Below are 22,409 nucleotides of genomic sequence, written 5' to 3'. Positions count from 1 at the left end.
AAGGCCGCTCAAATGTAGGTGGCTCAAATGTAGGGACACCCTGTGGATACGATGTGTGCAGAAATAGGGGTGAATGTAGAGTAAATGGCACAACTTTTTCTTGCACGTTTGCCACGTTGGGCTGGAAATACATGTGACCAGTCTGTGTATTGTTTGAATAATCTTTGTCTTTGCCGACTTCTATGTATACCTGATGAGTCGTCATCCTACAGTTGTTTATGTGCTTTAGGTTGAGTGGGAAAGTACTGTGAAAACAAAACTTCACTTTCAGCTGCAAAATTTATGGGTAATTCTTACATTAAATGCATTGATCCAGATTACAAGAAAAGAAACCTTCAGTTCACGACTATATACTTAAATTTCAGTACTACTGAGACAGGCGGCTTAATTGTATGGATAGGAAAAGCTCAAAATGCAGAAAATGATTTTCTGGCAATTGGTCTCCATAATCAGTCCTTGAAAATAGCAGTTAACTTAGGAGAAAGCCTTTCTGTGCCTATGACCTATAACAATGGCACATTCTGTCATAATAAATGGCACCGTGTAAGAGAAATTCAAAATCAGACTCTTATTAAGGCCTACCTAGATGACAGTCTAATTCTCTCTGAGGATATTGACCCATACAAAAAATTTGTTGCTCTAAACTATGATGGCATTAGTTATCTAGGGGGCTTTGAATATGGCCAAAAGTAAATAAAGTGACTCGAGAGATTTTTAAAAGAGATTTTGTTGGCAAAATTAAAATGTATTTTTTCAGGATTCAAAAAAAATGAGCTAATTAAATCAGAGGGATATAATGTTTTTAATGGAGATGAACAAAATTATACAAACTAGTACTTGTGATTTTAATTTACAAAATATATGTGTAAATAGTTATTTCGGTAGTCATTTCTTTGGCACATTGTAGTCTAAATGCTAACACACCTTTTTTTATGAGTTTATAAAATATAGCTGAAGGAAAGATTTTGGTTGTTTTCCTACATCCAATATATCTGTAAATATGTTGATTCCAAAGTTTTCATTCCATTTAGTGTTTACACATCTGTGAATTGTTTTTAAATAAAATTTAGGTGGGATAAATGATACAAAGAAAAATTAAAAAAGCAAATTAACCATAGGAAAAATAAAAATTATAAAAGAAAATATATATAACGATATTCTATTGCATGGCTCAGCTATAAATATTTACGATTGCAATAATGCGAAATTTAAATATGGACTTAAACCAAAAGTTTTTACATGAATGTGGAAAGGCAGAGGTAGAGGAAAGGAGAGTTGGCTGGTGAGGGCTGAACACTTATCTTCCACAGTAAGACATTAATAGTTACAGTTTTTGCAACCTTTTTTTTTTTAAGCATATAACATGTCACAAATACGAAGGCAAATATCCTAAGAAATGGCTAAAAGAATCAAATAGTTACCTCTGGAGAGAAGAGTAGTGCAAACACTGTTGGGCTTTGTTATAAACCTTATAGACTTACTTGACTTTTTAAACCATATAGTTCTATAACTGATCAAATATAAAAACTAAACTTTATTTACACTTAACTTTTCAAGTCTACAGGTCTCAAAATTGGGCATAAAGCAGGTTCTGAATAATGCCATTGGAAAGTTACCATACTGATTCTATCTGTACCATTAAAAGCATTAACTTGTGGAAGTCCATTTTACCCAACCACCAGTTATTGATAAAATTGTCAATAGAATTTTCTCTCCCCATCCCACTCCACCACTTCAGATGGGGAAAGTAGTTATTGCTGCTGTTATTTAGCTTTTTAAAAGTTTAATATTTATGACAATTTGGCCATAAAGAAGGCAACTGACACCACCACTGACACAATGCACTAATAGGGAGGACTATGTGGAGAAAAAAAAATTATCTTGGTAATAAGCAACTTGTGAAATTTGAAAGGAAAAATATGTAATTTTCCTATTAAGTGGCAGAAAGAGTTTATGAATAAAAGGACTGGTGCATGGTTAACTTCTCAATGCTATCAAGCAAAATCTGCATGTGCAGGTTCCAGTCTGTACAAAGAAACCAGGTAATTTATTGTTTTGAAGGATTTTAGATTTTGGGGGGGGAGCTTGTTTTTGCCACATCATTGCAATCAGAAAGCTGTAGATGCCCTTGGAGGGCCCCAGAACTAAAGTTAAGAACTTTGGCACCGTTCAATGGGACACAAATTGTCCCCACGTATATTGACATTAGAAAACGTGTGTGAACAATATAATGTAAAACTGCAGAATGTCTACATATTGGTTCAAAGTAGTTCTGTTTTTTTAACAGAAACCATGCAAGAAAACTCTGTCCAATATTTGCTGAAAAACTGTGACCTAAATTTGTTTTGGTCCATACCATTTAACTTTGGTGATATTAAAATCATAATAGCTCTTAAATTGTTTCGATGGCTGATAATTAGACCTAACTCTAAAGATACACATTTTATGTATAAAGGTAAGGAAGCTGTTCTATGTAAGGCTACCAAAGCGTCAATGGGCCACACCCCCATCACAGTAGGCCATGTTCTCTCATAATAAATGCAGAGTACCTATCCTTAAAGCAGCGCTTTAAAATGTTTCAGGGTACCCCTGAAAGCCCATAAATTTTCTGGGGATACAGAGTACTTCTTTTCTCAACGACAATTCCAATGTGAAGTCAGATCTTCTTCATGTATTTCAAACAAAATGACATATCGCAAAACACTGAATGCAGAAGCATGTAAGAGAATCCAGCTGTCTTAAGTCAAGACTTTGGAAATGTGCAAAAATGAAAACAATGACATTCTAAGTTTAGTATAAGTTATTTTTCATACAAATGTTATATTAACATAATAGGATCACTGTTAAACATTTTAAAAATTGTAACATTTAATTTCTAAATTGCTAAATGATATAATCCATAAATATTTAGGGTTCTCAGTAATCTTTTAGAGTGAAGGAGTCCTGAAACCAAAGTTTGAGAATTACTGCTTTAGAGCTGCTTCTGACAACTGCAATTTTATATTAAGATGTGGGAACTTGTCCTACACTATACTGCAAGCTCCAAGAGACTGGAGGCTAGCTAATGGTACCCCTCACCACTGAATTCCAAGAATCTGGCACAAAGTAAGAAAGAACTTAAAACTGCTACCTAGCAATTTCCTATAAGACTAAATGACTCGGTGAAAAGTGAATAATCACCATTATTTATTTTTGCTATCTTTGGGATGACAGTGTTGAAGATTTCCTGTGATATGCTTTTCCAACACAAAAAAATTGATACAGAAACCCTTTAAGATAACTTGACTATAAATGTTACAACGCTTCTGAAACAGTGTTGAATGCAAATGTTTTAAAGTAAAGGTGAAATATCTACCCCAGGTGCCCCATTGTTTACCTTTTTAAAAGATTTTTTTTTTCAAGATTTATTTATTAGTGTGTGAGAGCCGAAGCTGGGGGAGGGGGAGAGAAAGAGAATCCCAGCAGTCTTCCCGCTGAGTGTAGGCCTACTGTGGGGTTCAGTGTGGGGCTCGATCTCTCTCAAGAGATCATGACCTGAGCCAAAACCATGAGTCCAACGCTTAACCAACTGAGCCACCCAGGCGCCCCTTAAACATTCCTTTTAAAGAAGTTGCTGCAAAAAAAAAAAAAAAAAAAAAATCATTACTTTGCAGGGTATAGTATTCTTTTTTAAAATAAGGAGTATGTTAAAAATATGGCTTGGGCAGATATATCCATACACACTGAATTATTTCACAGAAAAAGCAAAGGTATTTGGGGATATTCATAGTTCTACTGCACAGCCTTTTCTTTAAGGATATTCTGTTGGGAGTTTCCCCCCATGACTCTGTTCTGAATCTATAAAGTAGATTCATGTTTTCAAGACACTTCTAAGCTATTAACCTAGTATTTCTTGCTCTATACATGAATTACTGAAATTCTTTATGAAGTAGGAATCAAAGAATCAGGGCTGGCACCTTTTTAAAAGAAGTAACCAATTCTATTGGGAGACAAAAGTCAGTAGTTGATTATGTATATTGCCCTTTGTTGTCATTAGTTAAGTGGTAACCGGACCAATGTTTTAAGGGATCTGAGACTGCAACAATGCAACTGGTAATATTTAAATGCTAAAATTAAGTAAACTATTTGCTTTAATAAAATCTGATTCATTAGCTCTCATAATGCATTTAAACTGAATTCACATCCATCTCTAAAAACACAGCTACTGGGGCGCCTGGTGGTGGGGGGTAAATCAGTAGGTTAAGCATCTGCCTATGGCTTAGGTCCTGATCCCAGGACCCTGGATTGAGCCCTGTACTGCGGGGCGGGGGGGGGGGGGGGGGGGGGGGGCAGCCCTGCTCAACAGGGAGCCTGCTTCTCCCTCTCCTCTGCCTGCTGCTCCCTCTGCTTATGCTCTCACTTTGTCAAATAAATCTTTTTTTTTTAAAAAAAAGCTACTATTAAAAACTAAAAACATGATTGTAAATTTACCAGTTTACTAGTTTTCTATGTTAACACCTATACACAAACCTGTGTTAACAGCCAAGTGGCTAAACTGTCAACTCCATTTTCTTCTCTATAGTTTGTATTTTTCTTAACTTAAACATATTTACTATGGTCTGAGATCTGTTAAAACTCCAAAAACTTAGTTCACCCACACATAAGCTAGAATTATCAAGTCAAGAATCGTGGTAAGTAGAATGGCCCCTCAAAGTTGTCTACATCCTAATCCCTGGAACCTGTAAATAGGTAAAAAGGGAACTGAGGTCACAGATGGCATTTTAGGTTGCTTATCAGTGGACCTTAAAATATGAAGGTTATCCTGGATTATATGAGTGGGCCCAATGTAATCACAATGGCCCTTCAAAGTGGAAGAGGGAATCAAAGGATCGGAAATGGCAACACAAGAAAGGCTGGGTCCCATGTTCTTGGCTTTGAAGATGATGCAAGGGACCGTGAGGCGATGCAAGGGACCATGAGGCGAGGCAAGGCAAGTGCATGGCCTCTAGAAGCTGGAAAAGGCAAGGGGAATGGATTTTCCCCTAAGACTTCCAGAAAAGAAATGCACTCTTCTGACACCCTGATCTCACCCTGCTGAGATCTGCTTCAGACTTCTGATCTACGGAATTGTACAGTAAATTTAAGCCACTAAGTTTTGAATAATTTGTCACAGCAGCAATAGAAAATACAGAAAATAAGACTTGAGAATTGAGATTTGAAATGAATATAAACTTTGCAAATCTACACAAGGGAACCCACAGGTTTTTGTGTCTTCCTGCTCACTTTGAGGAGTTGGGCTGAATGTTCAATAAAGGGTTTCAGACAGGGTGGTGGAATAGGGAGGAAAGGGAATATGGAAGAGATCTACAGTAATCAGGCTTTCGTCTCTCTCTCCTGTTCCCAGTTCTCATACAACTGGCATGCACATAATCCTTGGAGAAAACTAGAACTGAGCTAGAATTCAGTTCTGCCAATAGCAGTCTAACCTTGGGCAAGTTTTAAAATTTTTCTAAGTACAAGTTTCCTCAAGAGACCTCCAAGGTAAGTCGTCTTCACATCTCAGTCAATATGCCTATACTTGCCCACTCTCCACAATATTTCCATCAACAAGGCGTCAAAAGACTTGGTTGTAACACTTAGCCTTGTAATCCCAGGAGATGGCCACCACTACTAATAGGGGCGTCTACAAGAATGTATCATGTTCCAATGAGATACAAAGAAACAACTTTAAAGCAAGCATCGCAACAATATATACAAGAAACTTACTAAGAAGCAATCAAAAACTAACTTAAAGGCTTTCTTCCATTGATTAACCCACTCTTCTATACTTGTACCTTGTTAAAAAAAAAAAAATCCAGTGTCTGCTCAACCCCACAACCAGATAAATCAGAGAAAGATTTACTAACAACATACATACTTGAAATAAAAAAGCTAACTTTTTGGTTTGAGGTGGGTTTTTGTTTGGTTTTTGTTTTTGTTTTTGTTTTTTAAACCCTGAAAACAATTTCTTCATAATGGTGCAAAAGATGCCTTTAGGTTTTGTTTGTTTACAAACTAACAAGTTAATTTCCAAAAGAAAAGTAAGCCAAAATTAAACAAACTTTATTTAAATACAAGTCCTCTGTTTCAGAACTTTTATGATGATTAATTTCAGAGGATAAGGATGACAAAAAAAGGGCTGCAAATTTTTGCAAATTAGACAAAATATTTGGTTTTGAATTTACACCTTTTCTCTTCAGTGAGACGACCAAAGCTGATTTAATTTCCAAAGTTATTTTTAACTATAATCTTGGGACTTCTTAAGACAACTTTATCTTTTTAATTTTGTGAAGTCATTTATATTTTTCTTCATTAATATAGAGGAGTAAAAATACTATTTTTTCCCTCTCTTTTTTGGTCTCAACTGCTAGTATCTTTTGATAGCTATTGCTTTAAATTACAGCAATCAATACAGCAGGTAATTTAGGGTGTAAATAAATTTAAATTTGGATTAACAATAGCCTCCATGTGCTTTCTATTTCAAGCAAAACCAGCATACAGAACTGTAGTTATCCCCCCACTGCCGCCTCCACCAACAAATTAGAGTTAATTACACATTTTACAAAGAGATTCACACGTTTCTCTTAAATAAAAGTTCTGTAATGATTAGTCAGTGTACCAAATTTTGATGGTATACAAGTTTTCAGAAACATAACTATATAATGGGTTATAGCTACACACTTTTCCATTGGTAGTTCTCAATTCTAACCTCTTGATTAGAGGCTACATGATTTATCTCAATAGCTTGTAATCCATGACACAGAAATTGTTTTTCCCCCTCATCTACTGCCTGACATAGAGAGCTATTACTTGTATGTTCTTGGCGGAGAAAGAGTTTAGTATCTGATAATTAAAGCTTCTAAGAAGAAATACTTTTACTACTGAATTTCAAATCACACACACAAAATAGGTGAGAAATTCTTTTTATCATATTTAGAATCAAAATATCCCTTAAAATATTTACATTTTACAGTAAAAAGGATAGCAAAACACAAGATCATGTACAAGCTTAAGTATTCAAGTTTCCAAAGAGCCAAAAATGAAAAGGAAAAAAAATGGCCTACCACAAAGTTGTAGTATATGGTAATAAATGCCTTCAATGAGTGCAGATTAAAGCAATAAAAGTACTCCTTGGGCGTCTGATTCTTAGTCAAAACCTGCTCAACTAAATGATTAATATAATCTGATTATGAAGTTGCTTGACTTTCTGTTGCTCCTCTACAGTTTCTTTAAAAACAGTGCAATTTAAAACGAACTTACAGAGCACACATTACTCTCAAATTAGTCATTATATAAAGGACATTCACTAGAGGCAGTAAATATATTCCATAGTTAACCATATTTACCAAGTAACGAATAAAACTAAAATTTCTAAGCCTTTATTGCATATTAATAAAACAAATCTTTGAATATACAGCAATGTAAAACTTTTAAAAATATTAAATTCCTATAACTAGGGACAGTTGGTATGAAGAAGGGATGATGGGCACTGGTACAGAGAGCGCCCTGCACCAACACACAGATTTTATTGTTCTGCAAACCACCAATATTAAAAATTTAAAAGATGGCACAATCCTAGCAGGCAATCATAAAGTTTTTAAGATACAACATTTCAGTTATTTAAATGTAATCTTGAAGCAGCCTGCAAATTTTACCTTTTGCTTTTAGCTCTGTCAGTGTGGTCCCTATCTTTGTGGTACCTATCTCTGTCCTTTTCGCCTTCTCTATGTTTACTTTTCTCTCGTTCTTTGTCCTTTTCATGGTCTTCACTTTTAGGTTTATCTGGTTTCTTGTCTACATTCCTACTATCCCGGCTTGCTTTTCCATCTGCTCCTCGATCACCATGTGATAACCGTGCCCTCTCTTTATCTTTGTGCCCTTCCTCCCTGCTTTTTCTGTCTCTGTCCTTGTCTTGGGTTCTGTCTCTGCGTCTATGCCTTTCAGATTCTTGCTCCCATTCCTTTTCATGTCGCTCTCTTTTCAAATGGTGTGAATCACTATAAAATCTCTGTCGATCTCCTTTACCCCTATTAAATGGCCTATCCAGTTGCTGTTGATCTGGCCTACCCCAAGGGTCACTATGGCGCCTTTCTGGTCTTCGAATGTCTTTAACCTGGTAAAAATTTTGTGGGCCTATATACCTTGATGTTTGTGAAAGGGGACCCATCATACGTTGTGGCTGGCCTGTCAGATGAACAACAGGTGGCCAGGGAACCATGGGATTTTGAGCAAAGCCAAAGCCTGGAGGGGGAAGTAAAGGAGGTGGTAAATGTGGTGGAAATCCAAACATGCTTTGTGGGGGAAAATTAGGAGGCCCTGGAAATGGAAATCCAGGGGAGCTAGACTTGAGATGCTGAAGGTTGGGCTGCTGTGGCCTCATGGGTGAAAAGTTTGCACTTGTTCTGGGGCTGGTGCTTCTGGAAGTAAAGCTGATGCTTTTAGAAGGAAATTCTGATTGACATGTGTTTCCAACTTCAAAATGAGATGATGGTGCTGTCGATCCTCTTCGAAATGGGTGCACAGTTTCAATATTTTGCATTAAAATATCCTCCTGTAAGGGTTTTGCTTGTTCTGTTTGAGAAGTGTGTACGTTTTCTACTGACGGTGAGTTTTGTGCAACCCCTGAATTATCACCCTGCTGAACACACGAGTTTTTCTCTACAGAAGACAACTTTTCCTCTACATTGATTTGTTCTGTTAAGTGCTCCTTGTGTGACAGACCAGGCAGGGTGTGTTTCTCTCCATTCCGGCAATTATCTCCATCTTTGCTTTCTGAAGCAGTTATCTGCTGATTTCGTCCTGCTGCTTGTCTAGGATCCCGTTTCAGGTTGATAAACTGTGGGGACCTTGTTGTATTAGCAACAAGGTTTTCACTGCAACTGACATTACTGTCTATGTTTCCTTTTCCTACATTAGACCTGCAGGGAGAACTAGTATTTGAAGTCCGATTATCTTGCAAATTATTCTCTTGGTCTTGCAGCAGCTGTCTTTTTAATGTTCTCTCTTTATTCTCCACGGTTTCCTCCTGTTTTGACTGAATTGATAAATTTGTTAAGAATGCTTCTGTAGAAACATCTGGTGGCTTACCTCTGAGGCTAAGACTTGTCAAAGGTCCAGGAGAAATGGAAGACGACCCCATTACTGATGTTTCTTCTCCTAATACCACTGAATTACCTGCAGATTCTGAAAGATCATCTACTTTAACCTTCACCTCCTTGGCTTCGCCATCAGTTGCTTCCACTTTATCTATTTTCTCTGCTTTGGGGTCGGCTTGCTCATTTATAAATGGAATTTCTTTGAGAGTGTTCTGTTCTATCACTGTTTGAGCCTGTTCATACACCTGACCAGTAGTGCCCAAAAGGCTCTGAAGTATATCGTCCACAGGAAGAGGTTTATTTGCTAATTCCAGAGTAGATGGCTGATTTTCCCAGCCAATCAATACCCCAGGAAGGAATCTTAAAGGTTTTGGTGGCTCCTGTTTGGTGACTTCCACTAAAGGTTCAATTACTGTTGGAAGGTCTTCCTGAAGAGTTTGCTGAGGCTTATTTCTCTGCTTATGTAATACAGTTGAAAAAGAATTAAAAAAGTCATTTTCTTCCTCTGGTGTTTCTTCTGTGGAAACGTCTATTTTACTTTTTTTATCAGGTGGCAAAGCCATTGGTACACTTTCAGAAGTCTCAGCTGTATGACTAGTACTAGCACTAGCACTATGTTGCCGCTTCAGTTTTTGACGGATAATTAAGCCCAACAACAGATTAGGTCTATGCAGTTCCAGCCCTGTATCAAATAAAAAAACATCAATTAATAGTCATTTTCAGGGCACCTGGGTGGCTCAGTCGGTTAAGCGGCTGCCTTTGGCTCAGGTCATGATCCCAGTGTCCTGAGACAGAGCCCCACGTTGGGATCCCTGCTCAGCAGGCAGTCTGCTCTCCCTCTCCTTCTGCCTGCCACCACCCCCCTTCAGCCCCACTTGTGTGCATGTGCACTCTCTCTCTCAAATAAATTTTTTAAAAAATCTTTAGGGGCGCCTGGGTGGCACAGCGGTTAAGCCTCTGCCTTCGGCTCAGGGCGTGATCCCGGCGTTATGGGATCGAGCCCCACATCAGGCTCCTCCACTATGAGCCTGCTTCTTCCCCTCCCACTCTCCCTGCCTGTGTTCCCTCTCTCGCTGGCTGTCTCTATCTCTGTCAAATAAATAAATAAAAATCTTTAAAAAAAAAAAAAATCTTTAAAAAATATAAATAAATAAAAATAGTCATTTTCAATCATTACAATGAAGGTTACATTTTTGCATCTAGCTTATTACAGCCTATTAAATGGGTGCCTGCCCTGTCAAGTCAGCTCTAGAGGGCTGGATCCTGAGAAGGAAAGCAGAGTCCATTTTGTCACTCTGGTCTCACCTCCCGCTTTATTTTATTCATACTCTATTATTAAAATGTATACCTACCAGGTCCATCAAAAGGCACAAGAGGGTGTGGAATTTTATCTGCAGCACCCAAAGGAATAAGGTACATATCTTTAACCTGCTTCATGTTGTTAGCAGCTACTCCATAGCGCTTTCTGCTACTGAAGTATGCAAACAGCAAAGTATAAGAAATTTGATCCTCTTCAGTTACTGGTGTAAAGCGAACCACACAAATTTCCTATTCAAGAAAATAATAAATGATTATTTAAAATAATGACCTAAAGAACAGCTTGGTTTTAAATATCATTTCTCAATTAGTAATAATCTAGTAAATTTTATAAGGATGATTACCAAATAACATGATTTACCAACTTAAATGCAGATAAAAATAGTAAAGGGAAGCAACTCTTAGGAAAATATCTTTGCTGATCCACTGATAGATTTGCTTTATCTGAAAGTGTCCCATCAGGCACTGAGTCCCCAGGTAATTAATTTGCTCAAGGTGACACAATTTTCAGTGATAGGGAACATATTTAAACCCAAGTCATTTGGTGTCTATACTATCTCCTTATTCATATGTTTATGTGTTTTTATATTTATATGTTATAACCTTCACAAAGGGCTGCCTGTGTTTTCAGCACACTGAAAATTAATATCACCTACCACCACCACCCTGCCATATACACACACACACACACAAAAACACTCAAATCCACTGAAAAGCCCATTTACAGGGACTGGATTTAGAAATAAAAGAGGCTGGGGGAAAGAACTCAAATACACAAAGGCCATAAATTTTGTAGAATCATTTGGCTTACTCAGGAACTTATTTGTGTGCCTCTGGATTCTAGGTTATGTTTCCAATAGAAAAAAGAGTCCCAACGTAGTATTAATTTGGTAATGTAAAAAAAATGGATGCCTTTTCATGAAGGTACATAGTCAAAATGGAGAGAGCCAGAACTGCTACAAAGCCTAAATTGACGCAAGTTCCTAAAGAAAACGAACAAATGAGCTAAACTATGGCTCTACCTCTTATAAAAGGTCATCTGAACTGTATCTTTTAGAGGTAACAACTATTACCTCTATTTCAGTCAGTTCGGGAAGGAGGCATGCTATAAAGTGTTAGGCAGAAATATATGGGTAGATCAAGAGTGATTCCCAAAATGTCCAAGGGTAATACCTTCCCAACTGCTTTCCCTTGACTTACTATTATGAGACGTGATAGCAAATAAATGTTGTAACATTTTTACAGTGCTTCAAGATTTATTTGTATTCTAATACTGTATCAATTTAAATTCTAAAATCAATTATTGAAAAATATATATTCTTTTTACCTTGAGATCATCCATTTTGGATTATTTCTAATCTTACTAGACATGTCTAATCTTAAGAAAAAGATAAAAAATTAATGTTCCCTTATTTAAGATTTATTTTTTTAATATCTGTAATATGCTAGGTACTATCATCCTTGGAGGGAAAAACAATTTCTTCTAATGTAAATTTTCCTGTGTAGTATTGTTCTACAAGTTAAAGAAATGATAGAAAATATATACAGAGAGAGAAAAAATAATATTGTGATATAGGCTACTAATTATCACCAACTATCTATTCTCTTCCCTTCCTCCTATTACAAAAAGAAGCCTTTTAAGCTGGGCATATCACCATCCAAAAGAGACAACATTTCCAGAGATTACATTTCCCAGCCTTCTTAGCAGCTTACCTAAGGCTACATTACTAAAAAGTTCTTGCCAATGGAAATTAGAGGAAGTGAAATGGTAACAGTAATTTTCACGTCTTGCTTTTAAAACAACTAGACTGGCATTCATTTTTTCCACTTGAGGTTGATAAGTCAGCTCTGACCATGTTTGATAAGGGTAACACTTTGGAAACAGCCAAAAAATAAGATAGAAGGAGATTGGTCCCTGAGTGATCTTGTAGAACCAGAGCCCCAGAACTACTCTGAACCACTGATATATTAAAAAAATAAACTTCTATATTCTTTGAGCCATTATACTTTTAGGGTCCCCTTGTTGCAGCAGCTTAGCCTATGCCCTAAGTAAACAAATGTCTATAATCAAAACAAGGCAAAATTTCAGGAGGAATCACAATACTTAATTCTAAAACATTTCTTCCAAAACAATGACACAGAAATCACTAAGAAAGCATACCAGAAGGAAAGAAAAACCCACAAAAGGAATGCTGGGCTGTTCTGAGCCTTAGCAGATGGCTTTAGTTCAGTTTTGTCAGGCATACTATGTAGATTCAGAATTTGTATTGGCTCCTTCCCCCAGGGTACCCTGCATAAAGAACTCTCAGTGATTTACTTTTCAAATATTCTCTCATGCTGGTATAACTAAAGAAATTCTCCTTACCTTGGTTCCTGACGCTTTAATTTTTTCAACATAATCCCAAACTGTCTGAGGTGATATCCTGCCACCTACTTGAATACTATCTGGTAGATCCTACAGTAAAAAACGAAAGTGAGCAACATATACAGAATATATTGTAACAGTCATAATTAATTTAAATTTAGCTCTAAGACTAATTTGAAATGGTAATAAAAAACAAGTAAATAAAAAGATTTGCATCACAGAACATAAAATGCAGGGGCAGCAATCAGGCTTTACCTCAAATGTCAACTCCAAATAACTAGGGTGGGTACCCGAGATACAACTGAGATAGAATCTGAGGTCATGTCAGTTCTCAGCAGGAAAGACAGGAAGTAAAGGGGCAGTGGCAAGCATACGACACATTGACAATCCAGAAAAAATACAACAGACTTCAGAATATTAGAGATTGCTTTTCTTCTCCGACCTTCCCCTAGCCCGCCTCCTCTTCTGGTTGGTAGTGGGCAAGGATATCATTTAATCATTAACAGCTGGATTTCAGAAGTTATTAAGTTTAATTACAGAGCATATTTTTACACAGCAGAGAATAACACTGTAATAATGCAAATTCATTTTTTTAAATGGTAGAATCTTTCTGAAAATAGATGACTATATATAAAATCAGTTAACTCTGTAAATTGAAAATATTTAAAACTAATCAGTATATTTCTATTTTTCTAAGAAGCTGGGAAAATTCATGAAAAGCAAAATTAATTGATATTAAATTCAATTAAGTTTATTTAAATTATTAATTGCTTTAAATATTATTTTGGGATTTTGGTCCTAAACTAAAAATAAGCAGAAAGCAGAGGTAGAATTCAGGAAAGCTACCACAAAAAAACTCACTTAGAAAGGAGAATAGTTTTTGTTTAAGATCAAATTCCATTGTTTAGGACTTCTTTCCCATTTAAAAGAGTTCTTGTTACCACAGATTGATCAAAGACTACATTTCTAAACAGATTTGTTCAAAAAGAAGAACATCCTGGGTCCATTTAATTTTCCTCTTATAAAATCAATGTTTATAAAATATTACTTGCCAAGCAAACTATATGTAAAATAATTAGGTTGTTTATTAAGACATAATGGTAAACAAATAAACTGATCAACATTAGTTCAGCCACATTACACGTAAACTAATTTCAGGGTGGCTCAGTTGCTTATTCGGCTCAGGTCATGATCTCAGGGCTCTGGGATTGAGCCTGACATCAGGCTCTGCGCTCAACGGGGAGTCTGCTTCTCCCTCTCCCTCTGCCTGCCACTCTCTCTGCTTGTGCGTTCTCTCTAATAAATAATTATTTATTAAATATTTTTTAAAAATTTTAAAAATGTGCTCTAATTAAGTAAATATCTTTAAAAAATTAAAATTAAAAAAATAAACTTATTTCAGCTGAATACAAAGAAAAATAAAGTTTATGTTAGTCTTAAAAAAACAGGCATATATATGATTTAGGCTTTTGGGAAAAAAATTTTTTTTTTTTTTTTAATTTTTGCCTTCATGGTCAGCAGACTGAGAATGAATGGGAAAAGTTAATGTTAGATATGAACATAACAGAAAATATAATCTCAACAAAAATACAGTACACGTGTACTGATTTATTTTCCTTCTGCATAAACACAGAAATATACAACTGTCTTCAAAATAGTTAAAAAATGTCATATTTTCTCATTTATAATACAATAGTATAGTTGCTTATTTTCCATAAATATTGCATAACAGTTCCTTCCAATTCCTTCACATATAAAACCTGCAGCAACTACAGTCATTGGTTTCATGAGACCATCAACTTGCTGTAACATTTTAACTATAACCTGCATCTCATGCACAGAAAGAGGCATTAAGAACTGTACTCATACAGTTGGGGAAACATAAACAACAGGAGAATGAGAACTGTTAACAAGGAAAAATCTTCCTGACAGGATAACACTGAAGACCATACTAAGCAGGTCAATCTTTTATCAAGTCTATATTTAAGGAGAAACTTAAGCTATCCATGCAGATTCTCATTAATTTTTAATTCTCTGACATAGTAAAACACATCTTAGAGTATAGGACATGTGGGTTTAAAACTTTCAGAACACAGTTATCTATAGTTCAAAAACTCCATTTGTGAACTCAGAGTTCCATGAACTGAATAGTTTAAGGATTATTGTCAATATTTTTCTTATGAATGAAAATAATTTTACCATTTAATACTTTTATTATTTATAATATTGTTTTCTCTCCTACTGCTTTTAGAAACACATATGCCAATCCGAGTCCGAGCAGAAAAGGGCAGATAAGTTCACAGTACCTCTGTTAAATACTCGGGGGAACCAGACACTGGGTAGGCTTTGGTAACAAATTTTGCCACAGAAGGCATGTTGATAAAACCTTTCCAGATGAAGTTCAATCGAGCCAGGAAGGTAGACTCAACTTCAACAGTTCCAGGCATCTCTGGACTAAAACAGGACATTAAAAATTTTCAGCCTTAAAGATCTGCTCATGAATAAATCCATTTTCTACTAAGTCATCAATTATTTCTATTTTAGCATGTAAATAAAGCCAAAATATGTAAAGACTATTGATTAAAGAGTTTAGACTTTCACTTTATAAAAAATTATATTCATATTTACATGGTCGTGTTTTCAAAATCATCCTTCATGGGTGGCTTAGATGAAGGTACAGAAAAGTACAAGCAATTTTTCTTCAATGACCTATGTCCTGTGTCTTGGGATCAACATAATTAAACAGAATTTTAAAGTCAAGTTCCCACATACAGGCTCAAATCTAAATTAATTTTGAGTCTTATTCTTTTATCTCAATTAGTTTAATGTTTAAGAAGGTACAGTTACTTTCTCAAAAGAAAGGTTTCTAAGAAATATGTTACCTTTTTGTTTTATACCTCCAAGTATAATCTGGCAAATATCTATAATGATTATTATAGAAATTGTAGCTAAGAGAAAATTACCGTGGAGCAGGAGAGAATGTTGACTTTGGAGACTCTTGTTTCTCCTCTTCAAAAAATTCAGAAGCCAAAATATTTGAGGTTGAAGACAGTGCATCTGCTATACTTTCTGCTTCGTTATCTGAATGTTTACGAGATACTCCAACAACAACTTTAACTTTTTTTGGAGAAAGATCATCTACAGGTGGTGCCATTCGACCTAACACCAGATGACACGAACATAAACCATTTTTGTAAACTGAAATTTCTATAACTTCATCCATTCTGCTTCTAAAGTTACTGTTTTTCTGACTGAATTGTTGCATAACCTTAGATTTTCTGGGGTAATTTTTAATGATCACCTCTCCTACTGTATTGTATTACACCTCTCTAATTGATGTGAAAAATTAGGAAAAGAGGATGTTAAGTAACTTAGATAAGCTGAAATGGAAACATTATAACTAAAACCTAAAGTCCCTAGCAATTTTATTTTTATTAAACTTACTTGAGAAGAACTGAGTAAAACAACTCTGTATCCTACTTTGTGTTTCATATAGCTCATGACATTAATGCACAGTGCAATGCTAAGTAAACATGAAAAATATTAGTAAAGTTCAAAAAATGATATTGGTTTTAGGCTATAGCACCAAGAAGGAAAAAATCACTCAAACTTTCTGAAAATAGGTTCGGTCTAGTAGTGTTTAACAAATGTTTTTGTGTGCTACCATTAAATTTACTGAAATATTACCACGGAAATGATTAAAATTAATAGAAATAACGAAGAGTATTTTTTATTAAGACAGAACTAAATGGGTGTACTTATGAATACAATTACACCATGGATGGCTTTCTTTAAGAATAACAAAGTCTAAAAACATTCTGCCCTTTAAGTCTTTATCACTGTACAGATTGTAAAATACATAAACACGATTTTGAGAAGACAGGATTATTTTTATTATAGGAAAATTACTTAATTTGTAATACATTTCATCTAGCCTCTAATCCAATGATGGAGGGCAGCAAATAGATTAACCTAAGAATTTTTCATATTACTGAACAAGGTATGTATCATTCCTTAGCATACTACAGTAAAAAAATAAAAATTGAGAAGCGTGTCTTCAGAGTTCACAAAACTCTTGATCCTCTATTATTAATGATAAACTGAATATAATATAAATTCTTTCTTAATACAGCCTCATTTTTTATGCCCTAAATTTAGTCAACCTCTAACATCTATTAATATTACCTAATGTGAGTATTTCAAAGCCTCCACTTATTTCTATCTCCAATGACCACTCTAATCACTCTAATCAAAACTATCTTCATCTCCCACTTGGACTAGTGCAAAGGGTTCCTATGGAGTTTCCCTCCTTCCTCTCCTGGCTTCTCCCACTCTAATCTCAAAGTCAGAGATATCTTCATAAAATTCCAATCTGATCATGTCACTCCCTTGCTAAAAAACCCTTTAGTCACTGTCCACTGCTCTTAGATAAAAAAACCAAAATCTTCAATGCAGCTACAAAAGATTTTCAGCATTTCTGATCATGTTCTGAAAAGTAATATTTTATCTCATGATCCATTACTTATATACACACACTCACACATATCTCTGTGGGTGTGTGTGTGCATGTGTGTGTATATATGTATGCATATGTGTCTATATGTATTTTTTTTATAAAAATAACTGGAACTAAAGTCTCACAAAATGATACTCATCTTTATAAGTGTAGTTCACTGTGGTACTTTCTATTTTGTTTTTGTTTTTGAAAGGCTAGTAACTACTTACTAAATTGATTTCACTACTACTAAGTCACAATCTGAAGTATGAAAGGCAAAAAGATATTACAAGAGGTGATCTCTAAATATCTCTTCAAACAAATCATATGCCTCTCTCCTCTTCTCAAATTCACTTCAAGCTCATGCCATTCCCAGTATTCAGAATGGTCTTCCCCTCTCTCTTTGCAGGCTTACTTTACGATCTTCACGACTCAGCTTAAATGTCAATTTCTCAGCCAAGACTCCCCACTGCCCCAGTCTAGGCGGGGTCTTCCTGCCAGCTAACCCAAATCCTTCCTGTAACCCAAATCATCACCTGCCTGCCTGTCTTTCCCACCAGGCTACAGTTTCTCTTAAAGCCTGGATAAGATCTGACTTTTTCACCACTATTTTCCCTGCACTGGAAAGCGCTCAGCAAGAACTCAATAAATATTTATTGAATGAATGACCAAATAGAAGAATACTAGAGAAAAAGTATTTGGGGATTTCTTTCATTTGTTATATATGATAATAAAATATGAATGCTATTTTACTCCTTCACTTAATAAATGACAATACCATCACAACTGTCCAACATTTCTGATGCCTACTCTAATGCTTAAATTCTAGTCTTCTGCCCCAGGATTGTTAAGTTCAGATCTTATATAGTACAATTAATTCTACATCGTAAACTATATACCACAGTATCAATCTCTACCTCAACTCTGAAGACCAGCCACTCAAAAAAGGTGCTACTCCTCAAAGGGAGTGAGCAGGAACCTCACCCCCAATTCAGAGAAAACAAAAACCTATTTAAATTACAAATACAAGTATCTCTCTTTCAAAATGAAAGCAACATTTCAGAAAGAAAAATTTCTAATTACCTATGCAAATTTTACAGTTAAGATCAAAAAGATGTTGTCTGTGTTGACTAGTGGTATCTTTGGACATAGAATCAATCTCTTCTTTTTGTTTTTCAGTTCCTTCTGTCTTTTCCAATGATTTGTTAGCTGTAGGTTCCTTTAAAAAAAAAAAAAGAGTAAAAAGTTTTAGCAGACAAAATTTGGCCCTAATTATTAAAATCAACTTATATTTCATATGGATTTTTTCTAAAATGAAAACTGTTCCATTCGTAAGTTTTTCACTATTTTTTTTTTAAGATTTGATTTATTTAGAGCGAGCGAGCAAGGAGGGGGGAGGCAGAGGGAGAGGAGGAGAGAGACTCTCAAGCAGACTCCACACTGAGCACGGAGCCTGATGTGGGGCTCAATTTCACAACCCTGAGATCACCACCTGAGCAATCCAAGAGTCAGCCGCTCAACTGACTATAGCACCCATGTGCCCCCTCCTTCACTATTTCTTTAAAAAATAAATGCTAGATATTAATTATGACTTTAAGTAGAGCAAAAACTCAGGCATTCCTCATTCTTTAAGGCCTCTAACAAGATTTCATATTATTTCCTGATATTTGAAAATAAGAAAAGCTGTACCAAGCTCTCACACCACAGTCTACCTAAGAAGCACTTAGGCCTACTGAAGAATTCACCAAGTCACCGAGACCCCAGGTATCTATATTTTAACAAGTGTTTAACAAGTGCTTGTGATGCAGATAGCTGCACACTAAATGCAGAGAAACAATACTGCAAACCCTCTCAAAAAACCATGAAACCAATAAAATGAACTACTTTAAACTATATACATTTTTAAAAATTCTTCTTTCAGGTTGACAAGCCAGAAGCTGGCGGAGGAGTGGGGGACGCCTTTTTCAGCCGGTCCCCTGAGTCGAGCTGGATTGGTACCAGACCAGCCTGAACATCCACGGAATCAGCCTGAGACGCAGGAAGATACATCTGGATCTCTACAAATGAACATCTCCAGCGCTGACTATTGAGGTACGAATCGGGGAGCCGTGAAACCGCACACAGATATCGGAAGATAAACGGAAGGGGGAGGGAGCCACCACGTTCTGGCGCCGGGAAGCGGTAGCCACCTGCACCGGGGAGCAGGCGGACTCTTGGACCGGGCGGACTCTCGGACCGGCACCCGCAAGACAGCAGACTGAGACCGTGAGCCGGGAGCGCGCGCCACCAGACATCTCACGGAACTCCGAAATCCCGGTGTGCTCACTGGATCCAGACTGAGACTGGGAGCTCCGGGAGCACGCGCAGGGTGGAGGGCAGCTGGCGGTGTTAAAAACAGAAAGGACAGAGACGCACCGGCCCTGGAACTGAGGGCTGGGATGCTGGGTGTGGGGCGCACATCCCGGGACGCTGCAGGGTTGAGCAGCACCAACAGTAACAGAGTTAAAGTGGCCAGAACATCACTGGAAATACCAGCTCACAGCGTGACCATCCCCACCCCCCTTCACAAGGGACACGGGCTGCTCTGACTCTCAGAAGAGGCACAGCAAACTGCCAGGGAAAGCCGCCAGAGAACTAAAGCCTGGAAATACCAGCTCACAGCGTGACCATCCCCACCCCCCTTCACAAGGGACACGGAGACTCTACCCAAACAGGGTTGCCTGAGTATCTGCGCGGCAGGCCGCTCCCCCAGAAGGCAGGCTGAAAAATCAAGAGGCCACAACCCGGGACGCCTAAGTGACGCAGTCAATGAGTGCCCGTCTTCGGCTTAGGGCGTGATCCCGGCATTCCGGAAAGGAGTCCCTCATTGGGCTCCTCCGCTGGGAGCCTGCTTCTTCCTCTCGCACTCCCCTGCTTGTGTTCCTTCTCTCGCTGGTTGGCTGTCTGCCACATAAATAAATAAAATCTTTAAAGAAGAAGCCCACATCCCTAAGATCCCTATAAAACAAGGGCACACGGCCTGGGTCCCAGTCAATAATTTGGGCTCTGAACAACCCCACAACCTCTCCTCATCAGAATGACAAGAAGGAGAAGCCCCCCCCGCCAAGCAAAGACAAGACAGTGAGTCTGTGGCCTCTGACACATAAATAATGGATATAGATGTAACCAAATCATCAGAAATGGAATTCAGAGCAACAATGGTCAAAATGATGAGTAGACTTGAAAAAAGTATTAACAAAAATGTTACTGAGAATATAGAATCCCTAAAGACGGAAATGAGAGCGAATCTGACAGAAATTAAAAATTCTATGAGCCAAATGCAGGCAAAACTAGAGGCTCTGACGGCAGGGTCACCGAAGCAAAGGAACGTATTAGCGAATTAGAGGATGGGTTAGTAGAGGAAAAAGCGAAAATAGAAGCTGGACTTAGAAAAATCCACGCAAACGAATGTAGGTTACGGGAGATTACTGACTCAATGAAACGATCCAATGTCAGAATCATCGGCATCCCCGAGGGGGTGGAGAAAAACAGAGGTCTAGGAGAGATATTTGAACAAATTGTAGCTGAAAACTTCCCTAATCTAGCGAGGGAAACAAACATTCGTGTCCAAGAGGCAGAGAGGACCCCTCCCAAGCTCAACCACGACAAACCTACGCCACGTCACGTCATAGTGCAATTCACAAATATTAGATCCAAGGATACAGTACTGNCAAATATTAGATCCAAGGATACAGTACTGAAAGCGGCCAGGGCAAAGAAATTTCTCACGTACCAAGGCAAAAGTATCAGAATTACGTCAGACCTGTCCACACAGACATGGAATGAGAGAAAGGCTTGGGGGGGCATTTTTAAAGCTCTTTCAGAGAAAAACATGCAGCCAAGGATCCTTTATCCAGCAAAGCTGTCATTCAGAATTGATGGAGAAATAAAGACGTTCCAAAATCGCCAATCATTAACCAATTTCGTAACCACGAAACCAGCCCTACAGGAGATATTAAGGGGGGCTCTATAAAGGTAAAAAGGCCCCAAGAGTGATACAGAGCAGCAAGTCACAACCGATACAAAGACTTTAAAGAGAAATGGCATCATTAAAATCATATCTGTCAATAATCTCTATCAATCTAAATGGCTTAAACTCTCCCATAAAACGCCACAGGGTTGCAGATTGGATAAAAAGACATGACCCATCCATTTGCTGTCTACAAGAGACTCATTTTGAACCCAAAGATGCATTCAGACTTAGAGTAAGGGGATGGAGTACCATCTTCCACGCAAATGGACCTCAAAAGAAAGCTGGAGTAGCAATTCTCATATCAGATAGACTGGATTTTAAACTAGAGGCCATAGAGAGAGATACAGAAGGGCACTATATTATTCTTAAAGGAAGTATTCAACAAGTGGATATGACAATTATTAATATATATGCCCCCAACAGGGGAGCAGCAAGATACACAAGCCAACTCTTAACCAAAATAAAGAGACATATAGATAAGAACACAGTAATAGTAGGGGACCTCAACACCCCACTATCAGAAATAGACAGAACACCCTGGCAAAAACTAAGCAAAGAATCAAAGGCTTTGAATGCCATACTCGACGAGTTGGACCTCATAGATATATATAGAACACTACACCCCAGAACCAAAGAATACTCATTCTATTCAAATGCCCATGGAACATTCTCAAGAATAGATCATGCTCTGGGACACAAAACAGGTCTCAGCCAATACCAAAAGATTGAAATTATCCCCTGCATATTCTCAGACCACAACGCTCTGAAATTGGAACTCAACCACAAGGAAAAACCTGGAAGAAACTCAAACACTTGGAGGCTAAGAACCATCCTGCTCAAGAATGACTCGATAAACCAGGAAATCAAAAAACAAATTAAACAATTTATGGAGACCAACGAGAATGAATACACAACGGTCCAAAACCTATGGGATACTGCAAAGGCAGTCCTAAGGGGGAAATACATAGCCATCCAAGCCTCACTCAAAAGAATAGAAAAATCTAAAATGCAGTTTCTATATTCTCACCTCAAGAAACTGGAACAGCAACAGAGGGACAGGCCTAACCCACTGACAAGGAAGGAGTTGACCAAGATTAGAGCAGAAAT

At 37.2% G+C, this 22,409-nt stretch overlaps 2 protein-coding genes across 12 annotated transcripts in view; one reads left to right on the top strand and one right to left on the bottom strand.

Annotated features, from left to right (window-relative positions):
* Nucleotides 1-952, top strand: part of EYS (eyes shut homolog) — a 1,484,071-nt gene extending 1,483,119 nt beyond the window's left edge. Inside the window, 4 exon segments of the mRNA XM_034648271.1 lie at nt 2-106; nt 108-682; nt 685-769; nt 771-952. Of these exon segments, the coding sequence (XP_034504162.1) occupies nt 2-106; nt 108-682; nt 685-769; nt 771-834 (829 nt within the window). The 3' untranslated portion in view covers nt 835-952.
* Nucleotides 953-6,925: 5,973 nt separating this feature from the next.
* PHF3 (PHD finger protein 3) overlaps nt 6,926-22,409 on the bottom strand; it is a 92,723-nt gene continuing 77,239 nt past the window's right edge. For all 11 annotated transcript variants that reach the window (XM_034648154.1, XM_034648161.1, XM_034648157.1 and 8 more), the window contains 6 exons: nt 18,374-18,509; nt 15,759-15,954; nt 15,102-15,249; nt 12,796-12,885; nt 10,466-10,661; nt 6,926-9,795 (listed from right to left, as the gene is read on the bottom strand). In XM_034648154.1, coding sequence (XP_034504045.1) covers nt 7,670-9,795; nt 10,466-10,661; nt 12,796-12,885; nt 15,102-15,249; nt 15,759-15,954; nt 18,374-18,509 — 2,892 coding nt within the window. In that variant the 3' untranslated portion in view covers nt 6,926-7,669. The remainder of the gene's footprint in view (nt 9,796-10,465; nt 10,662-12,795; nt 12,886-15,101; nt 15,250-15,758; nt 15,955-18,373; nt 18,510-22,409) is intronic.

This window comes from Ailuropoda melanoleuca, chromosome 19 (genome assembly GCF_002007445.2).
Source record: "Ailuropoda melanoleuca isolate Jingjing chromosome 19, ASM200744v2, whole genome shotgun sequence".
Lineage (NCBI taxonomy): Eukaryota > Metazoa > Chordata > Mammalia > Carnivora > Ursidae > Ailuropoda > Ailuropoda melanoleuca.
Note: the sequence above shows the minus strand (reverse complement) of the source record. Positions and strands in the feature narration are given on the sequence as shown.